Below are 24,170 nucleotides of genomic sequence, written 5' to 3'. Positions count from 1 at the left end.
CTTTCTCAGAGGTTGGCTTGTCCTCCCCCCACACAGGTATCTTCCCCTGCCTTCTGAGTAGTATATGTTGCTCATGGTACCTTACGACAGGGGCTCATGAGAACACTCGGCCCGACCCTCCCACCGGATGAGGCCCACAGAGGCTGAGGGCAATGCTGTTGGAGAGCCCTGGACCCCTGACTCAGGACGGCCCGCTCCGACATGCCCCAGCGCCTCGGATTCACAGGCCCAGCCTGTCCCTGAGATGCACATCACAAAGGATTCATCATTTAAAAACCTGTTCACCACTGAAACAAACAGCAGCGGGCTCCCCACGGGGCTGTGTAGGGCACTGGCTATACCCCGCAGGTCCTAGAGCCTGGCACACCTTCCTTGGCTTAAATTCCACCTTTCAGCAGCTCACTTCTCTGGCTCTCAACCTTCTCAACAGAAAAATGGTGAAGCCTATCTGAGATCATTCTTTAAAGCCCATGCATTCCTGGCCCAGGGAAATATTCAATGAACATATAAAAATTGTATTCATTACCTATACATTAAATATAAGTATTAATTTTTAAAATATTATGGAGCCATTGGATTTTTAAATTTTATTTATTTATTTTTGGCCATGCAGCGTGGCTTGTGGGATCTTAGTTCCCTGACCGGGGATCGAACCCAGGCCCTCAGCAGTGAGAGCGTGGAGTCCTAACCACCGGACCACCAGGGACTTCCCAAGCCATTGGATTTTAACCTCCATCTTTTCCCTACCATAGCACCTGGCCTCGAGCTGAATCAGAAAGCTCCTTTCTAGATTCTTCTGAGTGTTTAGCTCAGTGCCCAAAAATGCCTCTCCTCCTTTTGTGTCCCCACGTCAGGCTCTGGGCATGAAGCTCACTTGGTTTTGAGCAGCTTCTGTCATAGCCACTGGCCAGCCCGTGTCGTTGGACCTATTTAAAGAGCTGGGCTGGGAGCCCAGGCCACGGCACATGTGGCAGCCTTGGACCTCCCTGGTCTCTGCCTGTTTCTGGAGCCCAGGAGCCCAGGAGCCCTGGGTGTTGGTGCCCTGATAGGACAGGGCTCTTCCCACCCGGGGCTGGGTCCCCTCTGTGACCCGCTGAGGCCAGCCTGAAAGCTAAACTGCAGACTGCCTGAGTGTGGCCCGTGGGGCACTGAATGCCCCTCACTCCAAAACACGTCATGCTCAAGATTCCTAAGCCACCGCACCCTCTTTTTAAAACACCTTTACTGCTAATAAATAACGTACAATAACGTACACATATGTCACATGGACCATTTGATATAACCTGACACACGTAAACACCTGTAAAACCATCACCACAATCAAGATAGAGACGTATCCATCACCCCAGAAGTTTCCTCTTCCCCTTTGAAAGCCGCACTCCTGCCCCTCCTCCCACCCTCCAGGCAACCACTGATCTTTCTGTCCCTACAGATTCGGTTTCATTCTCTAGAGTTTCACATGAATGGAACCATACAGGATATACTTTTTTCTTTCTGGACTCTGGCACTCAGCATAATGATTTTGAGACCCATCATGTGGCTGCATGTCCTGATAGTTTGTTGCTTTATTGCCGAGAGGGATTCCACTGTAGGATATACTGGTCTGTTTATTCATTCCTCTGTTGATGGACTTTTGGGCTGCTTCCAGTTTTTGGCTATTACAAATAAAGCTGCTAGGACCATTTGTGTACAAGTCTTTGTGCAGATATATGTATTTCCTAGGTGAGTGAAAACCTAGGAGTGGCATGGCTGGGTCCTATCTCATCTCACTGTACGATTTCTATGTCCCCATAGTATTGACAATCTTCTAACACATACGACTTAGTTTTTCTATGTTCCTTGTTTGTTGTTGGCCTTCTCCCTCCCCGTGTGGCAGATGGTATTTTCGCAAAGATGGACACAATAATACTTCCCATACGTGCATTTTATAGGGTGGAGTCTGGCTGGCCTGTCACCAACTGAATGCAGCGGAAATGACACTAAGTAATGTCTGAGACCAAGAAGCCTTACAGCTTGCTCCTTGATTTCCTGGAACCCTTTCTGTGGGATCCCTGAGCCTGTGGAGGAGGTCTGACTACCATGCTGGAGGGGCCACAAATGCGTGTTTTAGTTGTCAGTCCCAGTTGAGCCCAGACACACCACCAAGGCACCAGACACATGAGTGAAGCCGTCTTGGACTCTCCAGCGGAACAGCCCCCCACAGCAGAACCCCCAACCCTCACCCACCATGTGGAACTGAAGAATCGCCCAGCTGCACCTTGCCATGTCCCTGACACACAAAATCACGGGACATGAGAAAAATGCTGGTGAGATTTGGGGGCTGTTTGTTACACAGCAGATCCATGAGAAACGGGTCTGTCTGTTTGGCTCACAGATACACCCCAAAGGCCCAGAACAATGCCTGGCTAATAGGAGGACCGCAACAAGTGTTTGTTGAATGAATAAGTGAATGGGGTTCTACGTAAGATTTTATCAACACTGAAGAAATTTCTACTGATCAGAATTGAATGCTGGTGCAGCAGGAAGGGATCTGTGTCAGGCATGAGACTTCAAGTCCAAACACTGAGACCAGCATGCAGTATGACCCTCTTGGAACCTCAGTTTCCCCAACTGTAAAGTCAGGCTAACTCCACCTATGTCGTGGGCCGGATCTGAGGAGAATGTGAAGATGAGGTGGGGGGAGGGCTCAGCACAGGGCCAGCCCAGGAGATCCCGGAGAAGGCTTGCTACGTCTGAGTGAAACTGTGCTGCCCCTGTCTGCCACCCACACCTCATATTTCGCTCAAGGCCCCCAGAGTCCTGCTCCCCCCTCTCCTGTTCAGCCATCATCAGGGGCAGCTCTTCCAGGAAGGAAGCCCACCCCCAGATCCCTGTCTGAGGCCACGACAGCATCCCCTGGGGAGTCAACCAGGGCTGAGGAGAATCACAGTGGCGGTCCCTCTCAGACCTGACCCTGTGTCCATGGCCACCTTGGGCCAGTGCCCACCATGGCTGCCCCAGAAGGAGGGCCAGCTCTGAAGACCATCGCCCCCTCCCACCCCGGCCTGGCTCACACCAAAGCTCTTCTCCCAGGACAGAGGCCAGTGTGGCTTTTACTTCCTGCCACGGGTTCAGGGCCATGTCCTGACCCCATCACGGCAAGATGGGCCTGCACAGTGATAGAGGCCACAGCTCCAAACAGGGTTGAACAGGGTCTTGGGCAATGTCTTATGAAAGGCATATTAAGAACCTGGCTTTTCTCACACTGCGCTCTGTTCTCCTCCTCTCAGCCGATCAATCTCTGACACTTCCTGGGCGGGGAGTGGGGATTAACTAAAAGCAGCAGCTCAAGGTCTGCAGCCCTTGCTCACTTCTTAAATATGGCAGCCGAGGCCACTGGCATTTCCTGGGACTGAAGTGTGTTCACTGAGCAGCGGAGGGAGAGGAGGTCGGGAAGAGAAGCTCCTGGCTTGTGTGTCCCCGAGACCAGCCTTGAAGCCTTTAGTCCTTGCGACAAGCTCCAGAGCAAAGACTAAGAATGAATCCACAAATCCTGGTGCCTCAAGGGGTCCGAGTGACAGCTAAGAACGCTGGGCTTCCAAACCCAGATCTGTCCCTCTTTCTCCTCTCTTCCCGATTTCACTCCCTTCCTCCCTACTGCTACAACCACCCCTAAGACCCCTAGAATAAAAAGAGTATCTGCTAAGAACAGAGGTTTGGAAACTAGAGTCACTGGGGATCAAGTCTGGGCTCTCAAGTCTACTAGCCAGGAGATTAGAAAAATCCTTAGTCTCTCTCAGCCCCATTTTGTAGATGGGGAGACTGAGGCTAATAAACACCACTCACCTAATGAGCGTTGTTGGGAGGATCAATGGGCTCATGCAGGCAAAGCAATTAGAGTGCCTGGCATAGTCCAAGTGCTAAATAAACGTTAGCTGAGTTGATTACTGCTCAAAAGCAATTTACTATGTGCTCACACCTCAGTCATCCCAACTGTAGAATGGGTGTACAAGGTTTTTTCTGAATAGGGAAGAGGTTGGGCTCTGGTGCCTGCTTCCTAAACAAGCATCAGATATGTGGAGGTGAGTCCTGGAGGGTGTCTTGAGTATTTTCAAACTAACCAGTCCTTCCTCTTTTCTCAGGATAATCAGAACATTAATACACAGTGGAGTCTACTGAGAATTGGACCCAAAGCATTGAAGGAGGCCCCAGAAAGGGTAATTGTTTGGGGGGCCATGGAACAGATTCTGGCCTGGGCAGGCGGAAAGGGTGACAAAGGGGGCCTGGGGGGACAGGACTGGACTGGCTGCCTTTCCAACTCATAGAGTCAAGGGCCCAGGACAAAAACCCCAGACAGGGAGAAGAGAGAGGACATCAGTCACTCGGGTACAAAAACCTATGAAAAGCAAAGGAGTCAAAAGGGACAAGGTCGATGCCGTGTGTTGTCAGTCAACAGACACCAGGACTCTAAGCAGATTCTGGATATGATTCCATTTAAAATGCTCTCTGTGGCAGATCCTCAGTCATGGCTGCCAACGAACCCCACCTCCCCGGAACCACAGCCTCCAGAGTCTCCGCCCACATGATGCTGGGCTTGGTCATGTGACTTGCTCTGGCCAATGAGACAATAGCAAACATAAAGCAGGAAGTGGCTTGAAAAGCATCCCTGTAATGCACTGCACTATCTAAGATGCTGAGGATGGGGGAACCGGTCATAGAGGGACTCTGAAACTTTTCTGGAAATCTCAAACTACTCCAAAGAAACACCTGTTAAGAAACATGTGCATTAGGGCATGTGCTCTTTTTTGGGAATCCAGCTGCCACGTGAAGCAGCTAACCTGCTAGAGACACACAGCCCAGCCAGAGCTGCAACAGAACAGCAAAGATTCTGGACAATTCTTCCACCTGACCATAGATTATTTTCAGCTGGATCAAATCTGGACTCCGAGAAGCTTTCAAGGGGGATCTGCTAACTGTGAAAAACAGTCGGTAGTATATTAGGAAGATGTTCTGTCTGTAAAGTTAAAACTCTCTGGAAGCTTCCACCAAATTCTAAGATGTACCAGCTAAGCGTCTTCAACATCAGGGCTGTGGGACAGAGGGGCAGCAGCCCCCAGGGCATCAGGCTAGATGGCCTGAGAAACAGTGGAAGCTTCTATGTATGACTTACTTATTGAAGAGGAGCACGTAAATTCAACCCAGGGCGATAGACTGCTCAGAAGATGAACAAGTCTTTGATGCAAGGAATGAGACAAAGAGTGGAGTGCGGATGTGGGAAGGGAAACAGGAAACATTAAGTTGCTTTTCAAACCCACACAGCTCTGGAGACAAGGATGTGTGTGTAAAAAAGCAGGTGGGCGGAGCCATCCCAGCATCGGTAACACATCATTCTATTCAATAGCCACTCAGGCCACCTACCACCCCACTGCCTGCAGGACTGGTTACACTTGCAATGGCAGCCAAAGCATGGCCACACCTGCTAGGAACCTAAAGGACACTTGGTGTCCCCTGCTGCTCAACTCCTAAGACATTCTCTGCACCCCAGAACTCTTCAAGCAGAATATCTGTGGCGTAGATTCTTATCTGCAGGCCTGGTTGGTCATTAAAAAATATATTATTCAACCAACTTGCATTGAGTATGTTGTGGGCTTCTGGGCAGGGCCTGGGTTCCACTTGCCTCTGAATTATCTGAGCCACAGGCACAGGTTCTATTGTGGGGAAGTTTTCATGAAACATTTGTTGAATGAGCAGATTAAATCATAAGGCTCAGTTCCTGCCAGGAGCTCAGTCTAGGACAGGTGACTCATTGTGAGGCAGGGAAAAGGCCCCAACAGGGCTTATTCCTTGTGCTAAAGAGAGGAAACTTGGGCATCATTTCTTCTCCGCCGTGCTCACCAATCATCGACTTTGTTCAGATGGCGAGGCTGGATCTGTGCTGGGTACTGTGCCTGCAGGAGCCTGGCAAGTGGCAAACCAGGCAGGAAACAGACGCCCCTCAACGTGTGCTGGGTCCTGAGGGAGCTCAGCAGCTAGGGCTGTGAAATCCAGGGAGGAGGGGCCCTTATTAGTTTCTTCCTGCTGCTGTATCAAATAACTACAAATATAGTAGCTTTAAAAGATACAAATTTAGTATCTTATAGTTCTGGAGGTCAGAAGTCTGAAATGGGTCTCAGGAGGCTAAAATCAAGGTGTGGGCAGGGCTACATTCCTTCTGGAGGCCTTAGGAGAGAATCTGTCTTTTCCGGCTTCTAGAGGCCACGCACATTCCTTGGCTTGTGGACCCTTCCTCCACCTTCAACACCAGCAATGGTGGATTGGGTCCTCACGTTGAATCTCCAGCCTCTGTTCTCTGACTTTCTCTACCTCTGACTCTTCTGCCTCTTCTTTCACTCTGAAGGAACCTTGGGATTACGCTGGGCCTACAGGATAATCCCTCCATTTTAAGGATGTCTGATTAACAACCTTAATTCTCCTTTGCCACGTAAACTACCATATTCATGTGCTCTAGAAATTAGGATGCAGACATCGTGGGGGTGAAGGGGTATGATCCTGCCAACTGCAGGCCCCGGACCCATCAAGTGGAGATGGTCCAGAAAGATTCCTGGAGGAAGCAGAGCCTGAATCAGGACTTGGAGGAAGAGTGGCCATCAGGAGGCTGGGGGAGAAGGAAGAGCAAATGCAAAGACTCAGAGGAGAAAGAAGGGAGAGGATCCACAGGCACATCTAGGAACCACATGTACATAACATGTGCATCCACGTGCTAGAAGGAGACGAGGCTGCAAAGGCAAGGAGAGGGTGGGAAAGGGACATAGGAACATCTTAAACACCTCACTCCTCATACTGCTTCCTCCTGCTCAAAACCTCCATGTCCCTGAACTTCAGGGTACAGCCCTTGGGGTTTACCATGATCATCTCCCACCATGCCCCGAATGCAAAGCCTCCACCTTCCCACCCCCATACACAGGCTGGCCTTCCTGCCTTTGCTCAAGCTATTTCCCCTGCAGTAATGCCCTCTCTGCCCCTGCCAGTGTCACCTAAGGGCTCCAGAGCCACCCTGCTGAGGTCTGAACCTGGCCCTAACCAGGTACTGCCGTGTAATCTTGGCACATTCACAGCCCACCTCATACTCTTGTTGTGAGAATTAAAGGAGCTAAAGTGTGTGGCATATAAAAAGTGCTCAGAAATGCTAGCTGTCACCACCACTACCACCAATAATAACATTTCAGGGGGTCCAAGAGGAAAACTATTTTCATAATAACACTCTGACATTATTTGCCTGTTTTACTGTGTTAGTATTTGCAATGTTGGTGCAAAAGCAATGCGGGGTAAAATGCTGACATCTTAGCAGAAATCGTAACAGTGGCATCAAACTGTATTAGTAGTCACTGAGTTCTTTACACAATGCACTCATAGTTGAAAGAAAGGGGGGGGACAGTTTTACTTAAGAATAACCTTGATGAAGCAGTAAAAATAATTAATTCTATTAAAACTCGATCCCCAAGTACATATTTTTTAATAAAATGGGAAGTACACTTAAAGTTCTTTTGCTGCATACCAAAGTACAATGGCTGTCTCAAGGAAAATCATGTGTGCAACTGTTTGAGTTGCTAGATAAACTAGCCACTTTTTCGTAGCTCACCATTTGTACTTGAAAGAAGGGCCAACGTACAAACTATAGTATCTGGCAACCTACTGAACTAAGTGAACACATGAAGTAAGTGAGCCTGTTACTTCTAGGAAAACAAGTGACAGTATTTGTTGCCAGTGATAAAACTTGAACTTTTGAGCAAAAATCCAAATTTGGGCAAACCTGATCTGCCACTATGATTTTACCAGCTCCTCAAGACTTAAAGACTTTTCTAATGAGATTGGTGGTGATGTTAACAGATGTGACTTATTGATGTTGGATAATGAAATATGCCAAGATTTGGAGGATGTGCATTGCTCAGGGAACCAATATTTTCCAAGTGATCAATGTTAGATTTCAAAAAATCATGTGTGGGTACAATAGCCGTTCAAAGTACCAATTAGACCAATGGTTCTGTCCATCCTAACAGAGCACAAAACCTTCACTGGATAATTCCACACTCAGCAAACCTCTAAGAAACTACCAGTTGGTGAGTTAGTATGAAGTCAAAGAAAAATATCCATAATTATCTAATAAGGCAATTAATACACTCTTTCCTCTTCCAGCTACACATCTGTGTGATGCTAGATTTTCAACCAAAACAACAAATCATAGTAGCCTGACTGAAAGAGTAGTTAACGAGAACTCAGCAGTTTCTATGAAGTCAGACATTAAAAAGTTTTTGCAAAATTGTGAAACAATGCTGCTCTTTTCCCTCAAATCTTTTTGTTTAGGAAAATACATTATTTTCATTTAAAAATAATGTTAGCATGTAATGGGTTTACTACTGTCATTTTTAAATAAATTGAAGATTTAGATACGTTTTTGTTTTTAATTTCTCAAATAGCAAATATTGACAGATCTAAACCATATAAACAACAGCTCTTTGGGGTCATCAATTTTGTAAGAGTATAAAGTGGTCCAGAGACCAGAAAGTTTGAGAAATGCTGACCTAAGAAAATACACAGATTTACACAGATCTTTATAGTGTAGTGTCACGTAACAGTAAGAATGAAAAGAAAACAGTGGAAACAACTTAAATGTCCATTAATAGGAAAGTGGCTAAATAAATTATGGTGCCTCCATTTGGCAGAACATTATGGAGTCATTAAAAATTACGTTTTCAAGGAGTATTTATTGTTGTGGGAGAATGCTCAACACATTCGACATGCCATTAAGTGATTAAAATAGGCAAGAAGCGAATTTTCATGATCATTTTTTCTGTAATGTCTTGATTCTTGGAGAAATCAATGCAACTGAGGGGGCCTGGGGAAATCAAGACACCCCAGAGGGGTCCCACGGGCGACAAGCTCACCACAGGTGTAGGGCTGTGGTCATGCAGGGACTGTGGGGTAAGTTTACTCACGTGACGACACCATTTCTTATTAAACAGTCATTCAGGGCTTCTGCCTTTAAACTCACGAGGAGACCAGAATCCCAAACCAAACATTCCCAGACTCGTCCTCACAGAAACAAAGGAAACTTCTAAACCCCCATTCTCGCCAGACTTAATTCTTTTCGTTGCTTTGATGTTGGAACCATCAATGTTTGCGTGTTTGCTTGAGTTCCTAATCCTCTCACGTGCTGAAGAATTCCAGTTTCAACCAACCCCAAACCAAAGACTGAGGGTGGGCAGGTGGGGACCGGCCAGAGTGGAAGTCTTTGGGGGCTTTGCGTTTTCCCACCGCAGGGACGCTGGTTATTAACAAGTGTTGCCCAACATCTGCCGCGTACTTGGCTTGTGCATTTATTCTCGTCCTTCTCATTATGGGCATATAAATCCCTTTTCATGCCCCAGCCTCCTTCTGCCCACATCTGTCTGCAATTTACTCACCATGTGCTGTGGCTGGGGAGGAAGCATCTTATTTATGACTTTGTAGAATGCCAGGCAGGAAGCTTGAGGTGCTTGCTACCTTGAACTTAGATGGGCTCAGGGGGTCTAAGGTCTGGGCTACCCCAAATGGGAATCAGGCGACCAACATCTCCAAACAGATCTGAGGAAGCCTGCCAAGCCCTGTCTCATCAGATAATCACTAAGTATTTGCACTAATGGCACTTGGCACTGGGCCAAGCACTTTATACCTCATTTAATCCTCATGACAACCTGTGAAGTAGCTACTACTATTGGCCTCAATTATAAGAAAAGTAGGTATTGTTATTGTTGCCTTCTGCAAAGGAACTGTGGTTCAGAGAGGTTAAGGAATTTGCCCCAGGTCACACAGCTAGTAAGTGACAGAGATGGGATTCATGCCCAGATCTGACTCCAGAGTCTGCTGTCCCCTGACTGAGCTAGGATGGCCTCCTGTCTCTCTTGTCCAGGCCAACTTCACCCCTCATGACCTCATCCAGAGGGGAGATGAGGTGTTTAGTGCAGTGGAAAAAGTTTCCGACTCTGCTGCTAATTAGCTCTATCACCTTGGCCAAGTTACTTAACCTCCCTGAGCCTCATTCAGCTGTCTCCACCTGTGAAAGGGGTTAATACCTTCCAGCAGGACTGGGGTGAATGGTAGACCAAGTGCACAGAACAGTGCTGGAACACAGTAGGTGCTCAATAAGGCTTTCCTTGAATGAATACTGACGAGTCATTGTTGATGAGATTATTGTTCCTACAAAGCAGTCGCCTTTGGGGGATCTCTGGGTCCCTGAGCAAGGCCCTGAAGACCTTTGGGGATGGATAAGAAATCGTACAGCACAGAGTTGGGAAGAAATGCCTGCATAGCTCTGTGCCCTGTGGGCTAAACAGAGGAGGGTGCACATCATGGTTACCGCCTTCACAGACACAACCTCATTTAATTCACTGTTACTGTCCCATCACTCAGATCAGAACACTGAGGTCTGGAGAGCCGTCTGCCCCAGGAGCTGGGCAGTCGGTGGGTAAATGAGCCTCTGCTCACTCCCTGCCCATACCCCTGGGCACAGGAACAGCAGAGAGAGGTATTCCTCCTCCTCCCAGGTCCAGAAGGGGGAATACAGGTGAGAATTCTTTCCCTGGCCCAGGACACAGAAGGCAGGTGACTCTGTCCTGGAACGAATACCGGCAAAGGAGGCTGAGACAGCGTCTGGCTGCTTCCTGAGGCAGCCTCGACTCTCTGCAGGATCGCGAAGCCTGGCGAGACCAAAGGACATCAGCTCACACGGCCTGGACCCAGCAACACGTGCCCATGGGAGACTCCTGAGACTTGGATCTCCTTCCTGAGAAGGGTGGGGATGTTCCAAGGCCCCCGGGAAGCTGGGAGTGGAGGGAGCTTGTATAGATCTGCCTGGACCGCAGGAGGGTTGCATAGAGAAAGCATGCGTGCCTGGCACAGTGACTTCTGATCACACGGCGTCAGCTGCACCGTGACACGGACCACCTGCCTGCTACGGCCTGAAGAGACCACCCAGAACACTGTCTAGGTGGCCCCCACCGGAAACAAAACCCCAACAGGAAAGTGTCTACCCAGCTTTAAGAGTAACATGTACTGCTGGGAAGAACGCAGACAGGGGCTGGAGCACCCGGGTGAGGGCGCACCGGCGTCCCAGGCTTCCTGGGGGACGGGTGGTGGGGTGTTGGACAGACAGCTGGCTTAGCCAGTGTTCTGCGGCTCACTTCACACCTCTGGTCAGGGAAGCCCACAAGGACAGAGCCGCCTAACCATCCAGCACAATCCCCTCTCCCTCCCTGCCAGTTAGCCTTGTAGCTGGGACGAGGGTGGCCAGCCCTCCCTGTGGCGACGCTCTTGCCAAAGGGAATCTCTGACCCTGAATTTTGGCTCTTTCCCTGGATCTTTCACAGGCCGAGGGGAGCAGAGATGCCCACCAGCCTGAAATGCCCCCTGGGATGGTTACAGAAGAGAGAGACAAACAGATTCTTTAAGCCACCCTGTTTTGGGGTCTTTGCTACAGCAGCCTGAAATCAACCAAAGGAACAAACCTGCTTTGGCCTCAGAAATGAAGTCTTCAGAGAGTATTTATCGTTCTAGTAAGTGGTAAGTGGAAAGGAGGGTGCCAAGTCTTATTGCCCTTGCCCCCCCTAGGAGAATCAAAGACACTAAGAGGGGCTCAAGAGATCAAGGCAGACCCCACCCAAGATATTTTCTCCCCCAGCGTTTCACATTGGAGGACTGGGAGGGGATGGCTTCCAACCTTTCTCAAATAACCTTTTGAGACACAGTGCGGGCAGGTGGCTCCCAGGAGAGATGGATATGGCAGCGGCCAGTACCCCAGGCCAGCTCTAAGGAAAGCAGCTGACACGGGGGCCCACTGGTTTCCTGTCTCCTAAAGCAGTGTCTCTCCTAACTCCTCCCCCCACCCAGCGCTGGATGCCGCGCTCCTTAGAGGGGAGCTCCTGCAGACCAAGCAACGAGAGAAGAGGCCTGAGCCCCCCCCCGGAGAGCCCACCGCGGTGAGCGTGAGGGAGGTGGGGGAGGGATGTGCCCTCCAGCACAAAACCCAGCCTCCCCGCACTGTCCTGTGAGGGGAGGCACCGCAGGACCCTGAGAGCTCTGGGTAAGAGGCACCCCAGCTGCTGGGTCAGCATCCTCGTTCAGCAAAGATAACTACCTGCCATTCCCACCTCAGAAGGAGGCGCCCCATGACCGGCAGCGATGGAGAACGTCAGGCGGTCACACTGCGGGAGGGAATGACATCTGCACCCGACCCAGCGAGACGCAGGATTCCACCCAAAAAGGAAGGGGCAGCCTGGGCTGGGGGGCTGGGCGCTGGGAGACTCCCGCGGCCGCATCACTGCCCCTGCAGAGGCAGGACCCTGGCTCCTGGTGTCCTTGTGGCCCCAGCTGGGGCCCAGGCGAGGGAGGGGAGGGAGCTGTCGCCGACTTGTCACTCACCCTGCAATGCTTCTTTGGCTCTGGCTAGCTCCTGTTCCTTCTGGGCCAGCTGGACCCTGAGCTCGGTGGCCGCGAGGACCTCGGAGGACTTGCCGCCCTGCGACTCCTCCAGGTCCTTCATCAGCATCTCCTTCATCTGCCGGAGAAGGTGGACTTCCTCCTGGAGCCGGGACACTTCCTCCCGCAGCAGTGCTAGGGGAGAAGGGCACACGGTTAGAGCGGGGGACGGTGACTCCCGCTCGCTCACTTTTCTGGGGACAGCTTGAAGGTGCTTTGGCTTTCCCTGTTTGCTCTGCGTTCAGGGCCTGTCCTACTATGCGTAGGAAAACCCCCAAACGACCTTATTGCAAGGAGGCCCCGCCCCAGCCCTGGGCCCCACCCACAGTCTGCAGAACACGCCCGGTGGGACTCCCTGCCTCCCACCACACTCTCTAGGGCTCTCAGGGGTCAGCACTGCAGTCTCAAGCCAGCAGCACTCCCAGTTACGCTTTACGTGCTTTACCTTGTTTACTAAAACCTCCGGAGGCAGGATGCTTCACCCCCATCTCACAGACTAGGAAGTCAAGCCTCGCAGAGATTAAGAAACTCCACGAGGGCATAAAGTGAGTAGGTAGCAGAGGTGGGATGTGAACCCAGACCTGGTCGACTCCAGGCACAGTCAACGCGACAGTGTTACTCAGGACAGTGCATACCCGGGCCGAGATGCTCACCTCACTTAGAGACCAATTAAAAGAGCTTCTGACGTAGAGAATGGACTTGAGGACATGGGGAGGGGGAAGGGTAAGCTGGGACGAAGTGAGAGAGTGGCATGGACATATATACACTACCAAAGGTAAAATAGATAGCTAGTGGGAGGCAGCTGCATAGCACAGGGCGATCAGCTCAGAGCTTTGTGACCACCTAGAGGGGTGGGATAGGGAGGGTGGGAGGGAGACGCAAGAGGGAGGGGATATGGGGATGTATGTATACATATAGCTGATTCGCTTTGTGATACAGCAGAAACTAACACACCATTGTAAAGCAATTATACTCCAATAAAAATGTTAAAGAAAAAAAAAAAAAAGAGGTTCTGAGATGCTCATGGAAGCAGGTCCTGGAGCGGCTGGCCTTGGCCTGCATCACTAAGCCACGCATCGCTCTCTCCCTCTTCCCCACCCTCCTGCACGCTGGCCCCTCTCTGTGCGACGGGCCAAGCTCCGTCCAGCCTCAGGGCCTTCGCCCTCCACCTGCGACATCCTTTTCCCTGTTCTTCCAGTGACACAGCCGCCCCCCGACACCACCCTGTCCCGTGCTCCCATGGTAGCAGGGGATGCAGTCCTCGCCTGTGAGGGTCAGACGGCACGGCTGCGGCACGGCTTTCGAGGCCCCGGGTCTCCGGTCTGGCTCCCTCGCTGACCAGGAGTGTGGTCACGAGCAAGTCCCTTCCCCTCAAAGCCTCACATGCCCCTTCTATAAAATGGGTCTAACCCTCGTGGGGTTGAGATGCAGGAGGAAGCCTGGTCCAGGGGATGTGCTCAGCGTATACAGCAAGCGCTCAGTGCCGGTGAGACGGGGGCTGCGTCTCCCCAGGCGCCTGACCCTCTTAGCGGCGCCCGGCGTTCTCTAAGGCGCTACAACCTGCACTCCTTGGGGACACGAAGGCAGAGTCAGGACTGGGGTGGGGGGCAGGCCTCGGGGAGCAGAGCTGAGGCCTCGGGGACCCAGGGTCCTTCCACCCCCAGAAGCCCGGGGAAGGGTGGCACTGGCTCCAGCCCCTGTTCCCTGGTCCACCTCAACCGCCTCCTCTGAGGCCACCTGGGCCCAGCTGCCACCCACACAAGGGGAGGCCGCCCTGCCCTCCCAGCTCCTCAACCCCCACCCAACCTCCCCACAAAAGCCTGAAACGCAGGGAGTCCCACCTCACTCCTGCACTGAAAACCCTCCCTGGCTTCCCGCCCCATCAGCGCATCTGAGGCCTCCCTCAGGCCACCTGTGGGGGGACTTCCAGTTCTGGAAGGTGCTAGGCTTGTCCCACCTCAGGGCCGCTGGAAGAGCTTCCTTCCTTATTCACAGGTTCCTCCCTGTCTGGCAGTCTCAGCCCTACTGTCACCTCAAGAGCCCTAAAGAGGCCCTCACCCGTGGTCCACTTCTGACAGCAGTTTGGACAACCCACCCCAAACCCCTCATTAATGTGGGAGGCCCACCCATGCGTTACCGTGTGCGTGCCCAGTGGGCACAGCTCCCTGAGAGCAGGCCTGGTAGCTCTGCTCTAGCTCATCCGCTGAGGGGTCTCAAGTGCCCTGAATACTATACGATGACACATGACAATCGAATGATCTCCTCCAGCCACCCGTCCACCCAGCAAGAGTTCATGGGCACCTGCCCCAAGCCAGTTGCTGCTGAAGGCACTGGAGACCCCTGGGTGAAGGTCACAGACAGGTCCCACCCTCAGGCTGGTGCTCCCAAACCCCACAGTGAACACGGACTGAAGAAACCCAAACCTGCACCCCGGGGAGGCAGGCTGTCTGCAAGGCACCTCCTGGCTGCTCTGACATGGACAGGCTCAAGTGCAGGCTGGGAACTGCCCAAGTCTCTTAGCAAAACTGCAAAGTAGGAGGTTTGCACTGGGGGCCCCTCCCCTGCCCTCATTCCAGACAAACATTTGCAGGTCGCCTATACTGCAGGCCTGGCGCAGGGTGTTCAAAAAGAAGGGAACTCCCTTGGCCTCAAGAAGTCTCCAGCAAGTGGAAGCAGCACACGCAAGTAAGCATAATACAAAGCAGGTGTGGCATGTGCTTGGCGCACAAGAACATTTGAAATGGGCCTCGGAAGATGGCAGGGCAGTGAGCAGCGGGGACAGTACGAGCAAAGGCAAGAAGGCTGGAAAGGTCCCTGGGTGACCAGTGACCAGTACCAGGTGAGGAAGAGCAGGAGGAAGCCAGGAGAGGTACGACAGGGTCAGATTATAAAAGGCCTTAACCTCGACCACCACTCTGTGCCCGCAGCCCTGGCTTGCCATCTCTAGCAGTACTTAAGACTCTGGAATTTTCATTCTTGCTCCCTGCCACAGACTGAATGTTTGTGTCCCCATAAAATTCATATGTTGAAACCTAATGCCCCATGTGATGATGGTACCTGGAGGTGAGGCCTTTGGGAGGTGATTAGGTCATGAGGGCGGAGCAAAACACACAGCAGAAAGACAGCTGTCTATTAACCAGGAAGAGGGTTCTCACCAGACACGGAATCTGCCAGTGCCTGGCTCTTGGACTTCCAGCCTTCAGAATTTTAAGAAACAAATTTCTGTTGTTTATAAGCCACTGGCTATTTTTGTTCTAGCAACCCCAAATGGACTAAGACACCCTCCTTCCTCAATTCTCCCCAGTCACCCATCCTGCCAGGGCCTGTCCTCACTCAACTGTCACCAAACGGTTATTTCACGATAAAGTGTGAGTGACTGCTAAGCATTCCTATTTATATTTACATTGCTAGGCAAGTGGAAGCCAGGGCTGTTTGATTTTATTTTAGGGGCATGACTTCTGGGCTTCCTTAAACTGCCCAGGGGAAGCCACTGAGGTGGTTTGCGGTCTATGCAGATGGCAGAGGATTCCAAGAGACCTGGCTTCGAATCCAGTCCTGGCCAGGGCTTTGTTTTGACCCTGAGCAAGCCCCAGGATTTTTCCGGCTCTCAGTTGCCACGTACACTGCTTGGGGAAGATGTCATCCATTTAGGGTTGCCGGATTTAGCAAAATAAAACAAAGCACAGCAAAACAAACCAAAAAAGCCCAGGTGCACAGTTAAATTTGAATCTCAGATAGACAACAAATAATTTTTAGTATAAGCATGTCTTAAATATTGCATGGGACGTACTTGTGCTAAAAATTGATTTGTTGTTTATATGAAATTCAAATGTAACTGGGCATGCTGTGTTTTATCCAGCAACCCTACTTCCATTGCAATGAAATGGGGCCATCATGAGAAAGGGCTGTGCTACGATATTATCTCACAGGAGGAAGGAGGGCCTGGCACAGCCTTCTCTGCCCCTTGCTCTTGGACGAGAGCAAGATGGGGCTGGGTGCCCCTATCCTGAGCTAACAGTGGCAAAGGCAAATTTTTTCCTGCGCTCATGTTGCTAATAGGTGTACCTGACACCTAGGCCCCGCCCCTTGAGTCAGGCTCTGAAGAAGCAGGAGGGCGGGATACCCAGTACAGCTCCTGCAGGAACCAAGTCTTAGGAGACCAGGCTGGAAAAACAACTCCACAGAAAGAGAGAGGCTTGTCCAAGCTTACTAACTGCACCTGCCCTGGCTGGACTAGATCTCGCACAGCCTGGACCCTTCCAGGGGCAGAGAGGGGTGACAGCCCTGGGACTGCAATCACAGAGAGCCTCACAAGACTGAAGCCCATTTACAGGCTTCAGGACCATTCATTGGCACTTCCCCTCCCGGGGCCTCAGTGGCCTCACCTGTGAAATGGGAGTGATGGGAATGAGACACACAGGTAATGCACTTAAACGTGCTAAGCACGATGAGTGCTGTGTGTGCCCTCACGCCCTCAACTCCTCTTCCCCTCAAAAGGGGAGCGACCACATTCCTCAGAAGCAATGAAGAAGTGAGAGTTGGAAGACTTGGGTTGCTGTCTCAGAGGGATTGCTACCTCGCTGTGTGACCTTGGGCAAGTCACTGTCCCTCTCTGGGCCTTCATAATATCAGTGCCCTTAGAGGGATGCACTCTTCATGAACCTAGATGAATGCTACCGATTGTGCATTTCCCCCCTTGGCGGGATGGGGGTCCCTGCTCTGGTCCACAGCCGCACTGCTCAGTGACGCAGCCACAGGCACATGTGGCTACTTAAGTGTAAATTAGTCACAACAAACAAGTCAGTTCCTCAGGCACACCCGTCACATGTCAAAAGCACAGAGACCACCCCCTCGGGGCACGGAGCTCCTGGTCAGTGCTCGTCCAGGGGCACGAGGTGGGGAAGGGAAGAAGCGGGGTTCGTGAAGCAGCTGGTGCAGCGCGGGCCGCACACACATGGACAGGAGGGAGCCTTGTGCCAAAGGCGGGGGAGCTGCTGGGGAAGGAGCCACGTTCCTGGAGAAGCCGCACTGGCCCTGGCCCAGGGACACAAAAGGGAAAGATCAATTGTGTACCTTTCTGCCGACGTTGGGCAACCATGGACCTTAGGGCAGGGGGCCGGTGGCGGTAAAAGGGCCTGGCGCCAAAGAAGCCACAGACCCAGCAGAGCTCTAGGCCATGGAAGCCGGAAGTAAGCATTGCCTGGGAGACGGCAGCTCTCCCACCCCCGGGAAGCCAGCAGTTACCAATGATGCTGCCCTGGGGGGAGTAGGCAGGCCACACAGTGGAAGCCCCCAGAGGCCTCTTCCCAAGGGTGAGGGGGGTGTGGCATACCTACTCAGGTGACAGAGGGAGCTGGGGAGACCCTGCCCCTGCCCCTCTGTAGCACATCGCCTTTTGTTTGTAAGAGCAGCGAGTGCTCGGCATTTTAAAAACGCCATTTCCTGGCCTCCCTTGCAGCTAGAATTGTCTGTGTGACCCGGTTCTGGCTGATGAGATGTAGGAGAAAGTCCCTGAGGAAGACTGCCCTTTAAGAAAAAAGGGCTTTGCCTCCTCTGTACCTTCTTGTCTGGAAAGTGGACTTGTGGTTAGAGCTGTGGCAGCCATGTTGTAACAAGGAGGCAACATGCACATGGAGCAAAAATGATGTCAAGGGGAGAGAACAGAGCCTGGGGCCTGGCGAACACAGCTCAGCCCTGCACCTGCGTCTCGAGACCCGGAGCAGCACCAGCTGGGCAGGGCCACCTGGCACAGGAGAGCCTTTAATTTCCCTGCTGATCTACCAGTTCACCAGAACCAACCACGGCAGTGCATGCTACAGGCTGAGATTGAGTTCAGGTGGCTGCTAAGGGCCAGCACCTCTGGGGTCTGCCCTGTGGCCGCCTCAGCTGTGAATTCTGAGGAGCGGGAGGAGGAGGAGGTGGGGACTGTGGAGGAATCCACACAGCGCACAAGGGAGGTGACCGCTCCTGGCCCTGGGGAAGAGCCCCCAGTTTTGTGACAAGTCCTTTCCTGGTTTAATTTTTGTGAGCTCACAGGGCTGGGGCGGGAGAGGAAGAAGACAAAGGAAAACACTTACTCTCCGTGACTGTGGGGCACCGTCCAAGAACAGGATGCGTGAACAGGCAGCGAGAGGCCTCGGAGCTCTCTCGGGGAGTTGCCGGTTTACGAGTCTGGCCTTCCCAAGCCAAAGGTCCAAACAGCAATAATACTGTAACCACCGTGTACCACAATGACGATTCCTTTACTAACACTTCGGGAGCACATGGTATGTGCTCCAGGCTCTGTTGTAGGTCTGGTACACTCCTTAACGATAACTAGCGAATCCTCACAATAACCTCATGAAGTAGCTCCTGTTATCATCACCCCCTTCAACAGATGGGGAAGTTGAGGCACAGGATTTAGGTGACTTGACCAATGTCATGCAGAGTCAGAGCGGTCTAGCTCCGGCACCCACCCCAGTCCACAAACTCTTGCACTGTACTATCTTTTTTTTTTTTTTTAATATTTATTTATTTGTCTGCGTCAGATCTTAGTTGCGGCACGCGGGATCTTTAGTTGCAGCATGTGAACTCTTAGTTGCTGCGTGTGGGATCTAGTTCCCTGACCTGGGGCCCCTGCATTGGGACCGCGGACTCTTAGCCACTGGACCCACCAGGGAAGTCCCTCACTGTATTATCTTGCAGGGGGAGAGGGCCACAAAGTCCATGGGCCGCCGCAGGCTTGCCCTGATGGATGGCAGGGGAGGCAGGCGTGCCCCCCAGCAGGTATGGGCTTGCTCTTGTTTCCCACATGGAGGTGGGTCACAGGGAGCCGGCCACGCCGTGCATGGCCCTCCCCCGGGGCACAGTTCCCACGCAGCTCCTGGAGAAGGAGGTGGCCACGGAGCCAGCGGGGGCTCTGCTCTGCTCACACCCGATGCCCAGCGCCAGCCCAGTGCTGGGCTCCTGGCAGGCACACAAGGACGGCGCCGAGTGCGGGGCGGGGCGGAGGTGGGCCAGGCTGGTCTGGGTCAGCCACCGGGGCTCAGTCCCGGCTCCCCCGCTTCCTGGCTATTTGACCTTAGGACAAGTGACCTCTGAGTTTATCTGAAATTGGAGCCAAGACCAGTCTCCCAAGCCTGTAGTAAACATTTAACAAAGCAATCATCTAAGTGGAAACATTCCAGAAGGTTCTAAATGGGGGTCAGATGGAGCTCGTCAAGATCATTATTATAGAAAAGGGCAAACCTCCCTGATGTTCCGAGGAGAGGCCTTGGCCCCAAGAACCTGGGAGCCCAGACTTGTGGGCCTCCCAACCCGGAAGGGATGGATTAAATGACAGAGAAGGCTGAGTCACCCAGTCTGCAGGGCAAAGGCAGGACCAAGAGCACAGGGGGCTCCGAAGGGAGGGCAGGCTGGAGTGACAGTCCCTGGCTGCTGTCATGGGTGGACACCTTGGTGAACAGCCAAGCACGCATCTGTCAAAACTCGCTGAACTCAGATGGTGCCCTTAAAACCTGTGCACTTTGCTGTAGGAGATTATACCTAAAAATATACATATATATATATATATATATATATATATGGCAGTAACTTAACTCACTTTTATAGATCCTCCCCCCAAATCCAGGTACCGAGCTCACCGGCCCCCTGCCCTCCAGCAGGCCTCAGTGGAAGGGGAGCCTGAGTCCAACCCTGGGCTCTGTGGACGACCTCCGTTCACTTGAGCTATACCTGCCCTGTGGGAGACAGATTGGACCATGCCCCGCTGGCCCTGGCCGGATGGAGGTCACTTCCAGATGACACGACGCTCTGCTTAATGACGTCATGGTTCCCTTCTGGTCCAAACACCCTTTCTGGCAGAGACGATGGCTGACGGCACTGCCATGTTCTGAGCCCCGACTTTGCAGGATGCCACCCACTGGATTGCAGGTTTCATCTCACCGGATCCTCATGGCACCCACACAGGGCTGTAGTGACCCCGCTTGAGCTTGGAGATGTTGGGGGGTGTGGGACGGAGCCCAGGTCGGCCTGTGGGTCGTGCAGCTCCCCCCGCCATGGGCTGCTCCAGCAGCGGCCGGCAGGTCGTGAGTACTCAAAAGCCACCACTGCTGCCGGGACTGCCATTACTGTCATCACTGCCGAATCTGGTCCAGGTGGTAGTCTCAGAACATTAGGATGATGCTTGTTCTAGGAATTAGGAACCAGATTGTTCTTGGAGGGTTAAAATGTTAAGACTGAGGTACAATGGTTCATATCAAATCCCCGTAAGAGATGGGCTCCCAGGCCCCAAGACTAAACAGGACCAGATGTATTCGTGTCCAAGGAAGCCAGTACCTGATGGTAGAAGGGAGTCCTGAAAAGGCAGAGTCAGAGAGGGGGTTGCTGGCAGAGCCCACGTCCCAGGCTGAGGGGGTGAGGGTCTTCACCAATGGCTTAAGGGCACCTCCTCTGTTCTGCCTTTCTGCGGGGGGAGCACATGGAGAGAAAGAGGGCAGCTGCATTCCTATATTGCATTCCCTCTGTTCTTGAATTCATTCTTCATCATCATCATGGTGATAATAATAACACTTTTAGAGTCACTCGTGCATGCCAGAACGGTTCTAAATCTTCACACCATTAATTCTCAATCCTCACAATAACCCAAGGTGATGCACCCACTTTACAGAAGAAACTGAGGCATGGAGAAAACATGTGGTTAAACCCAGGTGGTCTGGCTGCAGAGCCTTTTCTGGTCACTACTGAGTTATATTCTACCTCTTCTCCTGCGGTACAGCTGCCAGACTGTGAGCTGCCCCACAAGGCAGGCAAAGCCTATGTGTCCTCTCAGGGCCCGCAGTTACAAGGGGGCCCTCAAACCCTCCTGGGACAGATACCACTGTTTGCATCCTTCCCCCAGCCTGGAAGGCCCGAGGTCGCAGAACCTCTTGGCTAAGCTGACCCAACAGCCAAGGAGGGACAGGAGCGCTGGATTCAAACAGCCCAGGGCAGCAGAAGTAGCAGCAGCAATGCAGCCCTCGGTTCTAGACTCAGCCCAGAAGGTTCCTCAAAGCTCTCTGCAAATGACTGGAATTCCACAGGGACATCCAGCCAGGTGGGACTTGAATGTAACGGTTTGCCTGTGGAGAGAGAAATCTGGGAACCGCAGCCTGGGAAGAGCAGCCTCAGGGCCGGGCCTCTGAGATGGGGGAGGGAAGACTTGACATCACTTCCTTCTGCTTGGCTGGTCCCCTCACACCCAGCCCAGGCTCCCCTCCCACCTGGTCTCTGCGTGGGGAGCTGAAAACAGCCCTCTTGGTCCACCTCTGTTCATCATGTAGACTCTCCCATCCCTCCCTCCATCCCCCCTGCATGTGGAGACAGACCCACTAGGCCAGGAACAGGGCCAGTGGCAGGCAGACAAGAGCTGGGTCTATGGTTTGCTAGGGATTTCCGTGTTCTCTGGGCCTTTGTCATGTGATCCTGACACTTAAAGCTTTGGGGGTGATGGGACACAATAGAGCACTCACCAAATACAAGTAGATTCTCAAACAATGCCCAGGCACTCCTCAGCAGTATTAATTCCAAGGCTGCTCCAGGGCCTGGGAGAGCCGCCTGGTAATTCTTACTACAGGTGGGTAGGGGAGGGCCTGGCAGGTACCAGGTGATGCAGGCTTTGTCTTTTTCTCATATTTCACAGTAATTGTTTTTTCTTTTAGGTGCTGTTTAACCCGTCTTTCCTGCAGAGCTGTTCCAGTACAGCTGCTGGCCCATAAACATACCTTTCAGCCAGACTCATCTTGGGCCCGACTGCCAAGCTAATCCTCTTCCACAATCTTGGGGGGCCCACCTTTCCCACAAGAAGCCGTGCCCACCCAGCTCCACATCCTGGGAATCCAATTCTCTCCGGGAAGGGGTCTGCCTCCTTTGACCATCCCTCACCAAGCACTGACTCAGGAATAATCGTGTGCCAGGCACCAGCCCTGGAAGGGTGCCAGTCTCAGGTTCAAAAGCAGAGATGCCTGGGGAAGTGAAGGAATCGCAAACCTCCAGCACGCAGCTCCTTAGTTCTCAGGCAGAACCAAACCTGAGGATCTGCGCTACGGAACATGGTCCCTGCAGGCGGCCTGGCCTGATTCCTAGAATGTGCCCGTTTGTCACTGGAGGTCCTTGCTTCCCGTGTCCACTGCTCCCCAAGCCCGGAAAGGACAGCCTCTGGCAGCCTTTCTGGGCATGTGGCTTGATGCCACCATGCCCTGACAGCCAGTAGGAGCCCCACGGTCCTCGGGGGTCTGCAATAGTCACTCAGCAGGTGATTCTAGCTCCAGAAGGAATGTGCACCTCCAAATACAGCATCTGTCTGGGGGTGGAAAGGCAGGCCCTCTCCTGTCACCAAGGCAGCCGAGTCCCTGACAGGCTGTGACTGCTTGGTCCCAAAGCCAGGTGCCCAGGCCTCCTGGGGGGGCCTTGAGGAGCCCACTCCTATCTGCTTGCTGGGCAGGAGTGATGGGAGAGGAAAGGGCTGGCCTCTCCTCAGGGCCTGGCCAGCTGCCTCCTCTGGCCCTCATTGAACACAGTTTCTCTTGGGACTTAGAAGCAGCGAGCTGGGGCCCATTCATCGTGTCGGGTGGGCTGACAGCAGCTGTCCTGGGATACCCTCTTGGTGCAAAGAGGAATCTTAACACTCTTATCAAGTTGAGCCTTAAAGCCACCGCTTCCCCTGGGATGCTGGCTCATCCCACCTTTTCAAAGTTCTTCATTATCCCCCGCTGGATTGGGCAGCAGACTTTCTGGTTCAGCCGACATCTACGCCTCCAGTCTTTCAGACAGAGCACCTCCATTTCCCTCTGGGGAACCACCCACTCCCAGAGCCCGTGGTTCAAAGGTGGAGATAAGACCCAGGCTGGCCAATCAGAGAGCTGAGTTGTCCTGGCCACTGTGATTGGTTTAGGAGGGGAAGCACATGACACAAATCAGTCCAATCAGAGTCAGAGTCTGGACCAGGAGCCGCTCTCTTTAATGATGGATGTGAGGATGGAGCCTGGAGGTGGTGGTGGCCATCCTGCCACCAAGAAGGGAGCGCCAACAAGACAAAGACTGGATGCAGATAATATCCGTGTTGTCCTGGATCACACCACACCTGAAGCCAGGATCTTCTCCTGAATTTTTCGGTTATGTGAACCAACACATTCTTAAGCCAGTTTGAGTTGCATTTTCTATCCCTTGCGACTGTAAAAGAATCCTGATAAACTGTTTCTGTCAGGGACCGTTTTCTGGGTGCCCAGCATCCCCACGGACTTAAAGGCCACCTGGTATGTGCTAAGCACTCTAAGCTGTATCACTGTCCTTCAGAAACCGCACAAGCAAAACGGACAATGGAATTTACCTCCACAGAACCAGTGAGCACCTACTCCCACGTGTGCTTTAATTCTAGCTTTTCTTTGACTGCAGTGACCAGTCCCCCTGGGTTGAAACCCTGGAAGGCACAAATTTTCAAGTTCTGCCTCAAGGCCACTTCCAGACTTTTCCTACCCGAATCAGCCTTTCTCCTCTTCTCCCACCCGACGAGGTCTGGGAGCACTAACCCCGCAGCCTTCCTCGGCCTGAGGGCTCCGGGTCCCGTTTGGGTGCTGACTATGTGCCTGGCCCTAAGCCTCGGACCACTGAATTCGCTCGCTGGGAGCAGTGCTCCGTTTGTACGTGCAAACGGAGGTGGAGAGACG

The 24,170-nt window shown here is 52.4% G+C and overlaps 1 protein-coding gene across 3 annotated transcripts in view; it reads right to left on the bottom strand.

Annotated features, from left to right (window-relative positions):
- Positions 1 to 24,170, bottom strand: part of KAZN (kazrin, periplakin interacting protein) — a 463,767-nt gene that overhangs the window by 111,346 nt on the left and 328,251 nt on the right. For all 3 annotated transcript variants that reach the window (XM_059913777.1, XM_059913793.1, XM_059913787.1), the window contains one exon: positions 12,433 to 12,624. In XM_059913777.1, the coding sequence (XP_059769760.1) occupies positions 12,433 to 12,624 (192 nt within the window). The remainder of the gene's footprint in view (positions 1 to 12,432; positions 12,625 to 24,170) is intronic.

This window comes from Balaenoptera ricei, chromosome 1 (assembly GCF_028023285.1).
Source record: "Balaenoptera ricei isolate mBalRic1 chromosome 1, mBalRic1.hap2, whole genome shotgun sequence".
NCBI classification, from domain to species: Eukaryota; Metazoa; Chordata; class Mammalia; order Artiodactyla; family Balaenopteridae; genus Balaenoptera; species Balaenoptera ricei.
The sequence above is the reverse complement of the archived record's forward strand: the minus strand, read 5'-3'. Positions and strand labels throughout refer to the sequence as shown.